General features: G+C 50.2%; 1 protein-coding gene across 1 annotated transcript; it reads right to left on the bottom strand.

Annotated features, from left to right (window-relative positions):
- Positions 1–3,797: 3,797 nt before the first annotated feature.
- On the bottom strand, positions 3,798–9,586 carry LOC121572258 (fatty acid-binding protein, heart). Its single transcript, XM_041884237.2, has 4 exons — positions 9,432–9,586; positions 7,302–7,474; positions 4,189–4,290; positions 3,798–4,055 (listed from the first exon to the last, which is right to left on the bottom strand). Exons 1-4 carry the CDS (start codon positions 9,502–9,504, stop codon positions 4,002–4,004), a joined length of 402 nt encoding a protein of 133 aa, XP_041740171.1. The 5' UTR covers positions 9,505–9,586; the 3' UTR covers positions 3,798–4,001.
- Between the last annotated feature and the right edge of the window lie 7,778 nt (positions 9,587–17,364).

Genomic DNA, 17,364 nt, shown 5'->3' with positions numbered 1-17,364 from the left:
AGGAGTGGCTTCGTAAGAAGCATTTCAAGGTCCTGGAGTGGCCTAGCCAGTCTCCAGATCTCAACCCCATAGAAAATCTTTGGCGGGAGTTGAAAGTCCGTATTGCCCAGCGACAGCCCCAAAACATCACTGCTCTAGAGGAGATCTGCATGGAGGAATGGGCCAAAATACCAGCAACAGTGTGTGAAAACCTTGTGAAGACTTACAGATAACGTTTGACCTGTGTCATTGCCAACAAAGGGTATATAACAAAGTATTGAGAAACTTTTGTTATTGACCAAATACTTATTTTCCACCATAATTTGCAAATAAATTCATTAAAAATCATACAATGTGATTTTCTGGATTTTTTTTCCTCATTTTCTCTGTCATAGTTGACGTGTACCTATGATGAAAATTACAGGCCTCTCTCATATTTTTAAGTGGGAGAACTTGCACAATTGGTGGCTGACTAAATACTTTTTTTCCCCACTGTACATACATACATACATACATACATAAATAATAACACATACTTACATACATTCATGCTACACACACATCACAATTGCTGCTACCAGACTGTTATTTACTATTGCTAATACTGAACAACTTAAACAGCCTAATCCCCTTTTTCTCTGATACCCGTGTAAATATTGGACTATAACTTGCCTTCCTGTATTATACTGATGCTAAAATGTTTATTCTATTCTACTGAGCCATTTACTTTTAACGTTCGTATTCTTATATTTTATTATTTCTTATTGTTGTTGCATTGTCGAAAAGGAACCTGCAAGTAAGCATTTCGTTGGACTGTGTGTATACCATGTGTATCCCATACAACTAATACAACTTTAAACTGAAACTTTAAACTAAACCCAGCTAGCACATTTGGTTCCTTGGAAGTTGTGGGAACTTACGTTTTTGGTTTCCCATTGGTTCTAGGAACGAAGCCATAAGTTTCCTGACCGGTAAAACAGAAAGGTCTTTAAACATTCTGAGAACAGAAGTGAAAATGTTGCCTGTTCTGGGAACATTCCGTTTTTGTTGCAGGGATGTTCTGAGAACGTTTTACTATGGTTCTCTGAAAGTTTTCCTGGGAGGTTTTATTAATGTTCTGAGAGCAGAGATTATAGGTTATTTAAAGGTTTTTGAGTAACTTCCTTAAAACTTTAACTGAATGTTTCAAGAAGACTTTTAATAATAACACTGCTAGTTTAGGTCTGTTTTGAACTCCAAGCACAGATCTGACACCGCCTGGTATAGAGGTCGTGGATGGCAGGAAGCTTGGCCCCAGTGATGTACTGGGCCGTACGCACTACCCTCTGTAGTGCCTTGCGGTCGGTGGCCGAGCAGTTGAAATACCAGGCGGTGATGCATCCAGTCAGGATGCTCTCGATGGTGCAGCTGTAGAACCTTTTGAGGATCTGAGGACACATGCCAAATCTTTTCAGTCTCCTGAGGGGGAATAGGCTTTGTCATACCCTCTTCACGACTGTCTTGGTGTGTTTGGACCATGATAGTTCGTTGGTGATGTGGACACCAAGGAACTTGAAGTTCTCAACCTGTTCCACTACAGCCCGTCGATGAGAATGGGGGCGTGCTCAGTCCTCTTTTTTTTTCTCCTGTAGTCCACAATCATCTCCTTTGTCTTGGTCATGTTGAGGGAGAGGTTGTTATCCTGGCACCACACGGCCAGGTCTCTGACCTCCTCCCTATATGCTGTCTCATCGTTGTCAGTGATCAGGCCTACCACTGTTGTGTCGTCGGCAAACTTAATGATGGTGTTGGAGTCGTGCCTGGCCATGCAGTCATGGGTGAACAGGGAGTACAGGAGGGAACTGAGCACGCACCCCTGAGGGGCCCCCGTGTTGAGGATCAGCGTGGCAGATGTGTTGTTACCTACCCTTACCACCTGGGGGCGGCCCGTCAGGAAGTCCAGGATCCATTGCAGAGGGAGATGTTTAGTCCCAGGATCCTTAGCTTAGTGATGAGCTTTGAGGGCACTATGGTGTTGAACGCTGAGCTGTAGTCAATGAATAGCATTCTCACGTAGGTGTTCCTCTTGTCCAGGTGGGAAAGGGCAGTGTGGAGCGCAATAGAGATTGCATCATCTGTGGATCTGTTGGGGCGGTATGCAAATTGGAGTGGGTCTAGGGTTTCTGGGATAATGGTGTTGATGTGAGCCATGATCAGCCTTTCAAAGCACTTCATGGCTACAGACGTCAGTGCTACGGGTCGGTAGTCATTTAGGCAGGTTATCTTAGTGTCCTTTGCGGAAGCACAGTGGAAGCCCTCAAATTGCAATGGCACTGCCCATGCTAAATTGGCCTTTTGGCCACTAAAAGCCCCTATCCTTCTCTATGATTCAAACAGACCCCATTTCAAAGAAAACAAGCACTCATTAAAACCAGGTGTGGCCAATTAGTGGGCGTGGCCAACACACCTGAACACACTTAACAAGATAGAGGATAGAGAGAGTTTTGTTGATGCTGAGAACGGAATGTATACGTTTTTCAATAACATTCTTCGAACATTCTTTGAACGTTACTAATGTTTTCTTGTGTTTTTTCTGGAAAGATTTATTAATGTTATGAGAACATGACTTTAAATAGAACGATGGGGGAAACCTGCAGAAAACCTTATGCTGAAGGACTGAAATTCCCATAGAAGAACGTTGTTTCTTAACATTCTCGGAACAATTTCAGAACATTAATTTAAAGCTGCAATATGTAACTTTTTGGGGGACTTGACCAGTTTCACACAGACATAAGAGGCGTACTGCAGGTCCTCTCAGCCTGACCCTAGTTGGCAGCCTGTCTACAACACGACACCAATCTATACAAAATTAGAACACACACACACTCATAGCCCAGGAAACACACACACACTCCTACGCAGGCAGCCAGGCACCAACCAAAATGTCTGTTCACCTAGGAGGAGTCAATAGTGGCACAGACACTCTAATGACGAGTTCACGTCATGTCGGAAACTTGGACATTTCCGACTTGCTTACTCGTTGTAGAAAGATGATACCCGAGTTTCCCACTTGGGAAGTATCAGAATGAACCAATAGGAAGCTCTACGCAAATAACTTAGGTTCATTTTAACTCGGAGGTCCCGAGTTTCCGACATGACGTGAACGCGGAAAAACACACATACACGCTAACACACACACACACACACACACACACACACACACAGAGGTTGTTCTGTAATTATTCTCCCTGTGATGCTCTGTAAAGACAGAAACTGTGTTGGTTTGGAACCGCTCTGATCTCTGCTATAATAGTACCACAGGTCAACTCCCCTGCCCTGAGCCACACACGGCTAGCCTCAAACGAACCAATCCTGATCTCGCGAGCTTACATAATTTTTTGCTACACGGACAGAATGTAAGCTCGCGAGATCAGGATGGCTCGTATGAGCCTAGCACACGGCCATAACTACTCTGAAATAGGTCGAAGTGGAAAGGATTTTACAACACACAGCCTTCTCTGACAGCCGAACATAGAGCAGCTTCGATCTGGCTGAGGAGCCATGTGCTGCTTCCCCACAGCAGCCTCTGATCTCAGCTTGGCACAAAATGGCTGCCGTACCCCACCCAGATGGCTGCCACGACTGTAACACGTGATGAGCCATTTTGCACAAAATGGTTGCTACACACAGTTAGTAGATTTGCTGAGTTCCCTCCAGGACAGTGACAAAATCCCTGTGGTTTGATGAAACTAGAACCTGTGGTGTAAATGCAGTATCAAGTGTTGTGACTGTTGTCATGGGGATTGTGAGGTGATTGACAGAGAAGAACTCAGGAAGGCTTTAGAGAAGAAAATAAACACAGTGGTATTTATTCAGTGTTTCAAAGGGGAAGCACTACCAAGAGATGGACGGGGCAACATGGGAGGGGTTTGGGGTTAGAGGTCAGACAGGGGTTAGAGATCTTCACAGTGGGGATGGGGGTTAGGGGTGGGGGGGTTTTGGCAGGTGCGGCAACGGATAGTAGAGTTTTTTGGGGGACGTTGTTACTCGGCCTTGACGTAGGAGCGTGTGCAGATGACATCACCAAGAGTCAGTGTCTGTGGAGAGGAGAGGAGAGTTAGATCTACAACACACACACATTCCTACATGTAACAGTTAACACCGATACACGTACACACACTCATACACACACACACACACACACACACACACACACACCTCAGTACTGACCAGTTCGAGGGCGTTGCCGCTGACTTCACGGACCAGAGTGGTCTCCTTGCCGTCCCACTTCTGCACGTGAACCATCTTACCACCGTCTACCGTTATCAGGGACTAGAAAGAGAAAGAGACCAATGAGTTATGAACACACGCCACACGCCACTGACTGGGGAAACTGGAGAGGAGATAAGAAGGTGCAACCTGATAAAGGAAGAGTCTCAGTGGGTTTGAGACTGAGGTTAATGTGTGTGTAATTGCAGATAAAGAATACCTGCAGATAGCGCCTTTTTTCTATGAGTGTACTGTAGGCTATCTAGAACCTAAAACAGTTATTCGGCTGTCTCATAGAATAACTATTTTGGGTTCCATGTAAAACCCTTTCTACAGAGGGGAAAAAAAGGGTTCTACCTTGAACCAAAAAGGGTTTTACCTGGAACCAAAAAGGGTTCTACCTTGAACCAAAAAGGGTTTTACCTGGAACCAAAAAGGGTCCTTCTATGGGGACAGCCAAAGAGCCCTTTTGGAACCCTTTTCGATAAGAGTGTATGTGTCCACCTATCAAGAGCTGAGGTTACTAGACACACACACACACACACACACACACACACACACACACACACACACACACCCCTATCACGAGTAACCATTCCTCAACAATAAGACATTGTGTGTCTCTCTGTTCACTCAGATCAGTAGCCTTTCTCCCCCCTCCTCTCTCCCCTCTCTCTCCCCCCCCTCTCTCTTTCTGTCTCTCTCTCTCTGTCTTTGTCTCACTCTCTCTCTCTCTCTGTCTCTCTCTCTCTGTCTTTGTCTCACTCTCTCTCTCTCTCTCTCTCTCTCTCTCTCTCTCTCTCTCTGTCTCTCTCTCTCTCTCTCTCTCTCTCTCTCTCTGTCTCTCTCTCTCTCTCTCTGTCTCTGTCTCTGTCTCTGTCTCTCTCTCTGTCTCTCTCTCTCTCTCTCTCTCTCTCTGTCTCTGTCTTTGTCTCACTCTGTCTGTCTGTCTGTCTGTCTGTCTGTCTGTCTGTCTGTCTGTCTGTCTGTCTGTCTGTCTGTCTGTCTGTCTCTGTGTCTGTCTGTCTGTCTGTCTCTGTCTCTGTCTCTGTCTCTGTCTCTGTCTCTGTCTCTGTCTCTGTCTCTCTGTCTCTCTCTCTCTCTTTCTCTCTCTGATCCATGTAGCATTTGTCTCTTGTCACACAGCTACAACTCATAATCCTTGACCTCTCACCTCTTATCTTTGACGCCTCAACCCTAACTGACCCACACAACAATGCAAGGCCTCTGTCTCTGTCGGTCTGTTTGATTCAGGTAGTAGGTCTGTTTGAAACCGTTTGCTCTCCTACTGAGACCTCTGATGGATGTCATGGCAGATACAACCATTTAGCTATAATCCATCATACCTCCCAGCCCCTAACCCCTAACCCCTGACCCCTGACCCCTGACCTCTGACCTTTCACCCCATTATAAGGAAACACACTCATGACAACTCTTACAATGCATTATAACGGCATCATAATGCGTTTTAGCTGTAAAGTTGAATGCGTTAGCCATAAAAATAATAAAAACATACTGTTACTACACCCACCATAAAGTATGACTATAATCATCAGCTAGCCATCTAGGACTTCTGACTCCCTGGACCCCTCCTGACTCCCTGGACCCCTCCTGACTCCCTGGACCTCTCCTGACTCCCTGCACCTCTCCTGACTCCTGGACCCCTCCTCTCCCTGGACCCCTCCTCTCCCTGGACCCCTCCTCTCCCTGGACCCCTCCTGACTCCCTGGACCCCTCCTCTCCCTGGACCCCTCCTCTCCCTGGACCTCTCCTGACTCCTGGACCTCTCCTGACTCCCTGGACCCCTCCTGACTCCCTGGACCCCTCCTGACTCCTGGACCCCTCCTCTCCCTGGACCCCTCCTGACTCCTGGACCCCTCCTCTCCCTGGACCCCTCCTCTCCCTGGACCCCTCCTGACTCCTGGACCCCTCCTGACTCCTGGACCCCTCCTGACTCCCTGGACCCCTCCTGACTCCCTGGACCCCTCCTGACTCCCTGCACCTCTCCTGACTCCCTGCACCCCTCCTGACTCCTGGACCCCTCCTCTCCCTGGACCTCTCCTGACTCCCTGGACCCCTCCTCTCCCTGGACCTCTCCTGACTCCCTGGACCCCTCCTCTCCCTGCACCCCTCCTCTCCCTGCACCTCTCCTGACTCCTGGACCTCTCCTGACTCCTGGACCCCTCCTGACTCCCTGCACCCCTCCTCTCCCTGCACCTCTCCTGACTCCTGGACCTCTCCTGACTCCTGGACCCCTCCTGACTCCCTGGACCCCTCCTGACTCCCTGGACCCCTCCTGACTCCTGGACCCCTCCTGACTCCTGCACCCCTCCTGACTCCCTGGACCCCTCCTGACTCCCTGGACCTCTCCTGACTCCCTGGACCCCTCCTCTCCCTGGACCTCTCCTGACTCCCTGGACCCCTCCTCTCCCTGCACCCCTCCTCTCCCTGGACCCCTCCTGACTCCCTGGACCCCTCCTGACTCCCTGGACCCCTCCTGACTCCCTGGACCTCTCCTGACTCCTGGACCCCTCCTGACTCCCTGGACCTCTCCTGACTCCTGGACCTCTCCTGACTCCTGGACCTCTCCTGACTCCCTGCACCCCTCCTGACTCCTGCACCCCTCCTGACTCCCTGGACCCCTCCTGACTCCTGCACCCCTCCTGACTCCCTGGACCCCTCCTCTCCCTGGACCCCTCCTCTCCCTGCACCCCTCCTGACTCCCTGGACCCCTCCTCTCCCTGGACCCCTCCTGACTCCTGGACCCCTCCTCTCCCTGCACCCCTCCTGACTCCCTGGACCCCTCCTCTCCCTGCACCCCTCCTGACTCCCTGGACCCCTCCTCTCCCTGCACCCCTCCTGACTCGCTGCACCCCTCCTGACTCCTGGACCCCTCCTGACTCCTGGACCCGTATTCACAAAGTGTCTCAGCATCCTGATCTAGGATCAGGTAATTCCTGTCCATATAATCTTATTTATTATGACCTAAAAGGCTAAACTGATCCTGTATCAGCTCTCCTACTCTGACACTCTTCTTGAATACAGGCCCTAACCCTTAACTCCTGACCTCTTACCTTGACCTTCCTGTCGTCGGCGGTGGTCTCGTCGAACTCCTCCCCCAGTTTGAAGGTGATCTCGGTGTTCTTGAAGGTGCTCTGTGTCTTCAGAGTGACTGTGTCTCCAGCTACCTCGATGATGGTGGTGGGCTTGGTCATACTGCCAACCTGGCGTGTTGCAAAGCCCACACCTGTCAATCAAAAAACACATCACAAGTTAACACTTCAGATTCTGGATGAGACTGTTATAGACTAGCGCTCTCATCTTTGATTAGAAATACACTTTAGATTTCATCTGGATGTGTAGTTATATACTACTGCTGCTGCTGCCAACACTGCCACACCCTTAATGTATACATTCATTTCTGAGGAAAAACCCATTGCAACACACCCATGCACCAACACTTTTGGGATTCACGATGTGTAACTGACTGCATCTAATTCTCACCTACTCTAATCTCTATTTTCGTGTGTTTTTCTTTAAACATTCAGTCAAAGTCATCAGACCCATTGACCGAGCTGAGTGTGGAGGGGTACGGTCTAGAGCGCAGTCCTTCTCCCCTGAACTAAAGTAACGTTTCTGTAGCAGCTGAGTTTATCTCCCAAGGCTAAATGTGACACACTCACACAATTCACACAACAACAAACAGCCAGTGTGTGTCGCCTGCCTGCAGGATCAGGAGAGTTGGGTCTGGGTTTGGGGGTCATTACCATGGTGACAAGAGCAGACAGGTCGATGCTAATAACGCCCATGGGGTCAACGAACAGGGGTCGCACACATACTATGTTAATATTCAACCCCTCCTCACAACGCTAGCTTTAGACAAGGAACGCTCTTTCAGAGAATTTCACCCCCTTGTGTGTGTGTGTGTGCGTGCGTGCGCACGGTGCAGACCATAAAGAGTTTCTCACAGTGGGGACATTTCCCCCTCCCCCATTCTCTCTCTCCTGATTTTCTATCTCCCTCTTTTTCTGTTCCAGTGTAGGCTGGAGCTATAGGAGGACGGGCTCATTGTAATTGTAAATTTTAGTCATTTAGCAGACGCTCTTATCCAGAGCGACTTACAGTTTTAGTGAGTGCATACATTTTTTCATACTTGCCCCCCGTGGGAATCGAACCCACAACCCTTGCATTGCAAGCGCCATGCTCTACCAACTCTACCAACAGCCGTATGGCTGGAATTAAATAAATGGAACGGTATCAAACACATCAAACATGGAAACATGTTCGGCTCCGTTCCATTGATTGTATTCAAGCCATTACAATGAGCCCATCCTCCTATAGCTCCTCCCACCAGCCTCCACTGTTCTGTTAGTACTTCTCTCTCTCTCTCGCTCCTTCTGTCCCTTTCTCTCTCTTCCCTCTTCCTTCTCTCTCTTTTTTCCTGACCACACCCAGTTTTCCCACGCCTGGCATTAACATCTGCATTATCAATGAATCCCTTTATCTACTTCATGTGAACTCATGGATAACGTTTTCATGTCTCTGCATCCAGTATGAAGAAAGTTAGAGGTAGTTTCGCGAGCCAATGCTAAATAGTGTTAGCGTGTGCTACTAGCATGCTAGCAGTTACCATAGACTTCTAGTCATTGCGCTAACGCTAGTTAGCAATTGCGCTAACGCTAGTTAGCAATTTCCTTCTAACTGCACACAGAGACATACAAATGGTATCCACGAGTTCATCTGACTCTGGGGAAGTAGATAAAGGGCCTCATTGCCAACATCCCAACGTATAGACGCACCCTGTTTTCCCACGCCTAGCGTTAACACATTGCATTATCCCTTTAAACACACATGCTCTGCTACTTACATGCACACACACATATGGGGGGCGCGCACAAATACACACACCTGCACATGTGTGTGTGTGTGTGTGTGTATTTTTGCGCATATGTGTGTGTGTTCTCAAACACAAACACACACACACACACATCTGCACAAAAATACACAAATGTGGCTGCAAACAAACACACACTTTTAAGTATTCATGAACAGTCACACCCTTCCCACATGCACCAGCAGGCAGGGAGGGAGGAAGGCACACCCCATGCTTTACCACTTGACTGTTACTCCACACACACCCGCATGCATAAAACACACACACACATACACACACACACACACATACACACACACACGCTTCTCACCCAGAGCCTTCATGTATTCATCAAAGTTCTTGCTCTCCTTCAGGTTCCATGTGCCTGTGAATGCCTCAGCCATGTTAGCAGTGGTGTGGAGAAATGAGAGGGCAGCGAGAGAGAGAGAGAGAGAGAGAGAGCGAGTGAGAGAGGAGGGAGAGGGGCAGAGAGAATGGAGTCAGCACCACTGCTATGCTGCAATCCTACTGGTCGGTTTCATACCGGCTGTTCGTGATGTCATCACTCTGAGAGGGAGAGAGGAGGCAAAGACAAACAGACAGACAGAGAGACAGAGAGAGAAAGACAGACAGAGAGACAGAGAGACAGAGAGACAGAGAGACAGACAGACAGACAGACAGACAGACAGACAGACAGACAAACTCAGCAAAAAAAGAAATGTCCCTTTTTCAGGACCCTGTCTTTCAAAGATAATTCGTAAAAATCCAAAGGACTGCAGATGTGGCCAGGGCAATAAATTGCAATGTCCGTACTGTGAGACGCCTAAGACAGCGCTACACGGAGACAGGATGGACAGCTGATTGTTCTCGCAGTGGCAGACCATGTGTAACAACACCTGCACAGGATCGGTACATCCGAACATCACACCTGCGGGACAGGTACAGGATGGCAACAACAACTGCCCGAGTTACACCAGGAATGCACAATCCCTCCATCAGTGCTCAGGCTGTCCGCAATAGGCTGAGAGAGGCTGGACTGAGGGCTTGTAGACCTGTTGTAAGGCAGGTCCTCACCAGACATCACCGGCAACAACGTCGCCTATGGGCACAAACCCACCGTCGCTGGACCAGACAGGACTGGCAAAAAGTGCTCTTCACTGACGAGTCGCGGTTTTGTCTCACCAGGGGTGATGGTCGGATTCGCGTTTATCGTCGTGGGAATGAGCGATACAGCGAGGCCTGTACTCTGGAGCGGGATCGATTTGGAGGTGGAGGGTCCGTCATGGTCTGGGGCGGTGTGTCAGAGCATCATCGGACTGAGCTTGTTGTCATTGCTGGCAATCTCAACGCTGTGCATTACAGGGAAGACATCCTCCTCCCTCATGTGGTAGCCTTCCTGCAGGCTCATCCTGACATGACCCTCCAGCATGACAATGCCACCAGCCATACTGCTCGTTCTGTGCGTGATTTCCTGCAAGACAGGAATGCCAGTGTTCTGCCATGGCCAGCGAAGAGCCTGGATCTCAATCCCATTGAGCACGTCTGGGACCTGTTGGATCGGAGGGTGAGTGCTAGGGCCATTCCCCCAGAAATGTCAGGGAACTTGCAGATGCCTTGATGGAAGAGTGGGGTAACATCTCACAGCAAGAACTGGCAAATCTGGTGCAGTCCATGAGGAGGAGATGCACTGCAGTACTTAATGCAGCTGGTGGCCACACCAGATACTGACTGTTACTTTTGATTTTGACCCCCCCTTTGTTCATGGACACATTATTCAATTTATGTTAGTCACATGTCTGTGGAACTTGTTCAGTTTATGTCTCAGTTGTTGAATCGTGTTATGTTCATACAAATATTTACACGTTAAGTTTGCTGAAAATAAATGCAGTTGACAGTGAGAGGACGTTTCTTTTTTTGCTGAGTATAGATAGATAGATAGATAGATAGATAGATAGATAGATAGATAGATAGATAGATAGATAGATAGATAGATAGATAGATAGATAGATAGATAGATAGATAGATAGATAGATAGATAGATAGATAGATAGATAGATAGATAGATAGATAGATAGATAGATAGATAGATAGATAGATAGATAGATAGATAGATAGATAGATAGATAGATGGATGGATGGAGAAGAGTCCCCTCAACCAGCTGGTTCCCGGGCTCTGTTCACAAACGCAAACAGACCACACAGAATCGACTAGAATGTCATTGTATGCTGTAGCGTTAAGATTTCCCTTCACTGGAACTAAGGAGCCTGAACCATAAAAAAACATCACTCCAAAGAACACGTTTCAACTGCTCCAGAGTCCAATGGAGACGAGTTTTACACCACTCCAGCCGACACTTGGCATTGCGCATGGTGATCTTAGGCTTGTGTGCGGCTGCTCGGCCATGGAAGCCCATTTCATGAAGCTCCCGACGAACAGTTATTGTGCTGACGTTGCTTCCAGATGCAGTTTGGAACTCGGTAGTGAGTGTTGCAACAGAGGACAGATGAACGGTCCCGTTCTGTGAGCTTGTGTGGCCTACCACTTCGCAGCTGAGCCGTTGTTGCTCCTAGACGTTTTCACTTCACAATAACAGCACTTGCAGCTCTAGCAGGGCAGAAATTTGACGAACTGACTTGTTGGAAAGGTGGCATCCTATGACAGTGCCACATTGAAAGTCACTGAGCTCTTCAGTAAGGCCAGCTTAGTGGTTAAGAGTGTTGTGCCAGTAACTGAAAGGTCACTGGTTCTAATCCCCGAGCCGACCAGGTGAAAAATCTGTTGATGTGCCCTTGAGCAAGGCACTTAACCCTAATTGCTCTGGATAAGAGCGTCGGCTAAAATTTAAAATGTAATGGAGATCGCATGGCTGTGTGCTCGATTTTATACACCTGTCAGCAACGGTTGTGGCTGAAATAGTGTTTGTTTCCCATGCCAATAAAGCCCCTTTGAATTGAATTGAATAGAGGGAAGGAGAGAGAGGGGGAGGGGCATGGGGGAGGGGGAGGGGCAGGGGGAGGGGCAGGGGGAGGGGCAGGGAGTCCAGTGGGAAGAATAAAATAATAAAAAGACAGAAGAAGAGAACTGAGGAATTGGGGAGGGGGAGGAGAAGAACACTGTTCAGAGAGAGAGGGAGGGAGGTGGAGGGGGAGGAGAAGAACACTGCTCAGAGAGAGAGGGGGGAGGAGAAGAACACTGCTCAGAGAGAGAGGGAGGGGGGAGGAGAAGAACACTGCTCAGAGAGAGTTTACAAACACCATTGTAAATACAACCCATATTTATGTTTATTTATTTTCCCATTTGTACTTTAACTATTTGCACATTGTTACAACACTGTATATATACATAATATGACATTTGAAATGTCTTTATTCTTTTGAAACTTCTGAGTGTAATGTTTACTGTTAATATTTATTGTTTATTTCACTTTTGTTTACTATCTACTTCACTTGCTTTGGCAATGCTAACACACGTTTCCCATGCCAATAAAGCCCTTAAATTGAAATTGAATTGAGAGAGGGAGGGGAGGGGGGAGGAGAAGAACACTGCTCAGAGAGAGAGGGAGGGGAGGGGGAGGAGAAGAACACTGCTCAGAGAGAAAGAGAGAGGGAGGGGGGAGGAGAAGAACACTGTTCAGAGAGAGCGGGAGGGGGGGAGGGGGAGGAGAAGAACACTGCTCAGAGAGAGGGAGGGAGGGGGGGAGGAGGAGAAAAATACTGCTCAGAGAGAAAGAGGGGGGAGGAGAAAAACACTGCTCAGAGAGAGAGGGGTGGAGGAGAGGGGGGAGGGGAGGGAGGAGAAGAACACTGCTTAGAGAGAGAGAGAGGGAGGGGGGGGGGAGGAGAAGAACACTGCTCAGAAAGAGAGGGAGGGAGGGGGGGGGGGGAGGAGAAGAACACTGCTCAGAAAGAGAGGGAGGGAGGGAGGGGGGGAGGGGAGGGGAGGAGAAGAACACTGCTTAGAGAGAGAGAGAGGGAGGGGGAGGGGGAAGGAGAAGAACACTGCTCAGAAAGAGAGGGAGGGAGGGAGGGAGGGAGGGAGGAGGGAGGGAGGGAGGGAGGGAGGGAGGGAGGGAGGGGAGGGAGGGAGGGAGGGGGGGAGGGAGGGAGGGAGGGAGGGAGGGAGGGAGGGGGAGGGAGGAGAAGAACACTGCTCAGAGAGAGAGAAGGTGGGGGGAGGGGGGAGGAGAAGAACACTGCTTAGAGAGAGAGAGAGGGGGAGGGGAGGGGGGAGGAGAAGAACACTGCTTAGAGAGAGAGAGGGAGAGATAGATAGAGAGAGAGAGAGAGAGAGAGAGAGAGAGAGAGAGAGAGAGAGAAGAGGAGGGGAGGGGTAGGAGGGAGGAAGGGAGGGACCTTCTATGCCATCAAAGGGAACATAAAATTTGACATACCAATTAGGATCTCGCAAAAAATACTTGAATCAGTTATAGAACCCATTGCCCTTTATGGTTGTGAGGTCTGGGGTCCACTCACCAACCAAGAATTCACAAAATGGGACAAACACCAAATTGAGACTCTGCATGCAGAATTCTGCAAAAATATATTCTGTGTACAACGTAAAACACCAAATAATGCATGCAGAGCAGAATTAGGCCGATACCCGCTAATTATCAAAATCCAGAAAAGAGCTGTTAAATTCTACAACCACCTAAAACAAAGCGATTCCCAAACCTTCCATAACAAAGCCATCACATACAGAGAGATGAACCTGGAGAAGAGTCCCCTAAGCAAGCTGGTCCTGGGACTCTGTTCACAAACACAAACAGACCCCACAGAGCCCCAGGACAGCAACACAATTAGACCCAACCAAATTATGAGAAAACAAAAAGATAATTACTTGACACATTGGAAAGAATTAACAACAAAACAGAGCAAACTAGAATGCTATTTGGCTCTAGTTTATTATCTATTTCACTTGCTTTTGTGACACTCTGGCTCCGGGACTTTTATATTTGAGCCAGGGTGTATTTGTTTTGTTGGGGTTTGGTTTGGTTATGTTGGAATTTGGGTGTATTTCTATGTTTGCAGTTCTGTGGGGTTTATTTCTAGGTTTGGTCGATGACTCCCAATCGGAGGTAACGAGTGTCAGCTGTCGGCTCGTTATCTCTGATTGGGAGCCATATTTATTCTGATTGTTTTCCTGTGGGAATTGTGGGTTTTTGTTCCAGGTTCAGTCATAGTCACTGTAGGACTTCACTATCGTCATTTGTTTGTTGTTTTCGTGGTTGCTTTTATTTAAATAAAGTCATCATGTTCACTCCACGCGCTGCGTATTGGTCCGTTTCCTCAGACGATCGTGACAGAAAAACCCACCATAAAAGGACCAAGCAGCGTGTCAAGCGGCAACAGGACCTACCTACACAGGAGTTATGGACGCCTATCAAGGATTCATGGACTTGGGAGGAGATACTGGATGGAAAGGGTCCTTGGGCACAACCGGGAGAATATCGCCGCCCTCGTGAAGAGCTGGAGGCAGCTAAAGCCGAGAGGAGGTGGTATGAGGAGGCAGCACGGAGTCGAGGCTGGAAGCCCGTGGGTACTACCCAAAAATTTCTTGGGGGGCTAAAAGGGAGTGTGGCGAAGTCAGGTAGGAGACCTGCGCCTACTCCCTGGACTGACCGTGAGCGAGCGAGTACGGGCAGACACCGTGTTACGCAGTAGAGCGCATGGTGTCTCCTGTACGCCAGGCATAGCCCGATTCGGTACATTCCAGCTCCACGTATTCGGCCGGGCTAGATTGAGCATTGAGCCGGATGTCATGAAGCCGGCCCAACGCATCAGGCCACCAGTGCGTCTCCTCGGGCCGGCTTACATGGCACCAGCCTTACGCATGGTGTCCCGGTTCGCCTACATAGCCCGGTGCGGGTTATTCCTCCTTCCCGTACTGGTCGGGCGACGGGAGTATACAACCAGGTAAGGTTGGGCAGGCTCAGTGCTCAAGGGAGCCAGTACGCCTGCACGGTCCGGTATTTCCGGCGCCACCTCCCCGCTCCAGTCCAGTACCACCAGTGCCTACACCACGCACCAAGCCTTCTGTGTGTCCCCAGAGTCCTGTGCGTCCTGTTGCTGCTCCCCGCACTAGCCCTGAGATGCGTGTCCTCAGCCCGGGACCACCAGTTCCGGCACCACGCACTAGGCCTTATGTGCGCCCCCAGGGTCCAGCATGCCCTGTTGCTACTCCCCGCACTAGCCCTGAGATGCGTGTCCTCAGCCCGGGACCACCAGTTCCGGCACCACGCACTAGGCCTTATGTGCGTCCCCAGGGTCCAGCATGCCCTGTTCCTTCTCCCCGCACTAGCCCTGAGATGCGTGTCCTCAGCCCGGGACCACCAGTTCCGGCACCACGCACCAGGCCTATAGTGCGTCTCGGCCGGCCAGAGTCTGCCGTCTGCCCAACGGCGCCTGAACTGCCCGTCTGCCCAACGGCGCCTGAACTGCCCGTCTGCCCAACGGCGCCTGAACTGCCCGTCTGCCCAACGGCGCTTGACCTGCCCGTCTGCCCAACGGGCGCCTGAGCTGCCTGTCTGCCCAACGCCCGTCTGAACTGTCCGTCTGCCAAGCGCTGCATAAGCCGCCCGTCTGCCATGAGCCTTCAGAGCCGTCCGCCAGACCGGAGCCGCTAGAGCCTTCCGCCAGACAGGATCAGCCAGAGCCTTCCGCCAGACAGGATCAGCCAGAGCCTTCCGCCAGACAGGAGCCGCTAGAGCCTTCCGCCAGACAGGATCAGCCAGAGCCTTCCGCCAGACAGGATCAGCCAGAGCCTTCCGCCAGACAGGATCAGCCAGAGCCTTTCGCCAGACAGGATCAGCCAGAGCCTTCCGCCAGACAGGATCGGCCAGAGCCTTCTGCCAGACAGGATCAGCCAGAGCCTTCAGCCAGCCATGAGCAGCCAGATCCGTCGGCCAGCCATGAGCAGCCAGATCCGTCAGCCAGCCATGAGCAGCCAGATCCGTCGGCCAGCCATGAGCAGCCAGATCCGTCGGCCAGCCATGAGCAGCCAGATCCGTCGGCCAGCCATGAGCAGCCAGATCCGTCGGCCAGCCATGAGCAGCCAGATCCGTCAGCCAGCCATGAGCAGCCAGATCCGTCAGCCAGCCATGAGCAGCCAGATCCTTCAGCCAGCCATGAGCCGTCCAGCCAGGATCCGCCAGAGCCGTCCAGCCAGGATCCGCCAGAGCCAGCCAGCCAGGATCCGCCATTGAGTCCGGTGCTGTCCCTTAGCCCGGTGCTGTCCCTTAGCCCGGTGCTGCCCCTTAGTCCGGTACTGCCCCTTAGTCCGGTGCTGCCCCTTAGTCCGGTGCTGCCCGTTAGTCCGGTGCCGCCCCTTAATCCAGTGGGGTTTAGTTGGGGGGTGGTCATATGGAGGAGGCTACGGAAGCGGATAGTGACTAAGGTGGGGTGGGGACCACGACCAGGGCCAGAGCCGCCACCGTGGACAGACGCCCACCCAGACCCTCCCATAGACTGTATGCTGGTGCGCCCGGAGTTCGCACCTTTAGGGGGGGGTACTGTGACACTCTGGCTCCGGGACTTTTATATTTGAGCCAGGGTGTATTTGTTTTGTTGGGGTTTGGTTTGGTTATGTTGGAATTTGGGTGTATTTCTATGTTTGCAGTTCTGTGGGGTTTATTTCTAGGTTTGGTCGATGACTCCCAATCGGAGGTAACGAGTGTCAGCTGTCGGCTCGTTATCTCTGATTGGGAGCCATATTTATTCTGATTGTTTTCCTGTGGGAATTGTGGGTTTTTGTTCCTGTACAGTATTTTGGTAACTGTGGACTTCACTAGTCGTCTTGGTTTATTGTTTTGTCGTTCGTGTACTTTTCTCAAATAAAGTCATGTTCGTTCAACGCGCTGCGTTTTGGTCTCCTTCGCTATTAGACGACCGTGACAGCTTTGGCAATGTTAACATATGTTTCCCATGCCAATAAAGCCCTTAAATGAAATTGAATTCAGAGAGGGAGGGAGGGAGGGAGGGAGGGATGATTGATTTGGGGTGAAGGTCAGAGGGAATGTCATGGAAGTATTCTCTCTATTTCTCTGTCATTTTCTCTCTCTCTGTCTCTCCCTTTCTCTCTCTCTCTGTCTCTCTCTCTCGCTCCGTTTCTCTCCCTCTCCCTTTTCTCTCTCTCTCTCTCTCTCTCTCTCTCTCTGTCTGTCTCTCTCTCTCGCTCCATTTCTCTCCCTCTCTGTCTCTCTCTCTCTCTGTCTCTCTCTCTCGCTCCATTTCTCTCCCTCTCTCTGTCTGTCTGTCTGTCTGTCTCT

The sequence above is a fragment of the Coregonus clupeaformis genome, chromosome 8 (genome assembly GCF_020615455.1).
Source record: "Coregonus clupeaformis isolate EN_2021a chromosome 8, ASM2061545v1, whole genome shotgun sequence".
Lineage (NCBI taxonomy): Eukaryota > Metazoa > Chordata > Actinopteri > Salmoniformes > Salmonidae > Coregonus > Coregonus clupeaformis.
This window is presented reverse-complemented; position numbering and strand designations above follow the sequence as displayed.

Coding starts and splice junctions, on each gene's coding strand:
- LOC121572258 (XM_041884237.2), bottom strand. CDS start 9,504: ATGGCTGAGGCATTCACAGGCACATGGAACCTGAAGGAGAGCAAGAAC. Junction 4,291..7,301: donor CCGACGACAGGAAGGTCAAG/GTAAGAGGTCAG, acceptor TTCTCTTTCTAG/TCCCTGATAACGGTAGACGG. Junction 4,056..4,188: donor GCGGCAACGCCCTCGAACTG/GTCAGTACTGAG, acceptor TCCTCTCCACAG/ACACTGACTCTTGGTGATGT.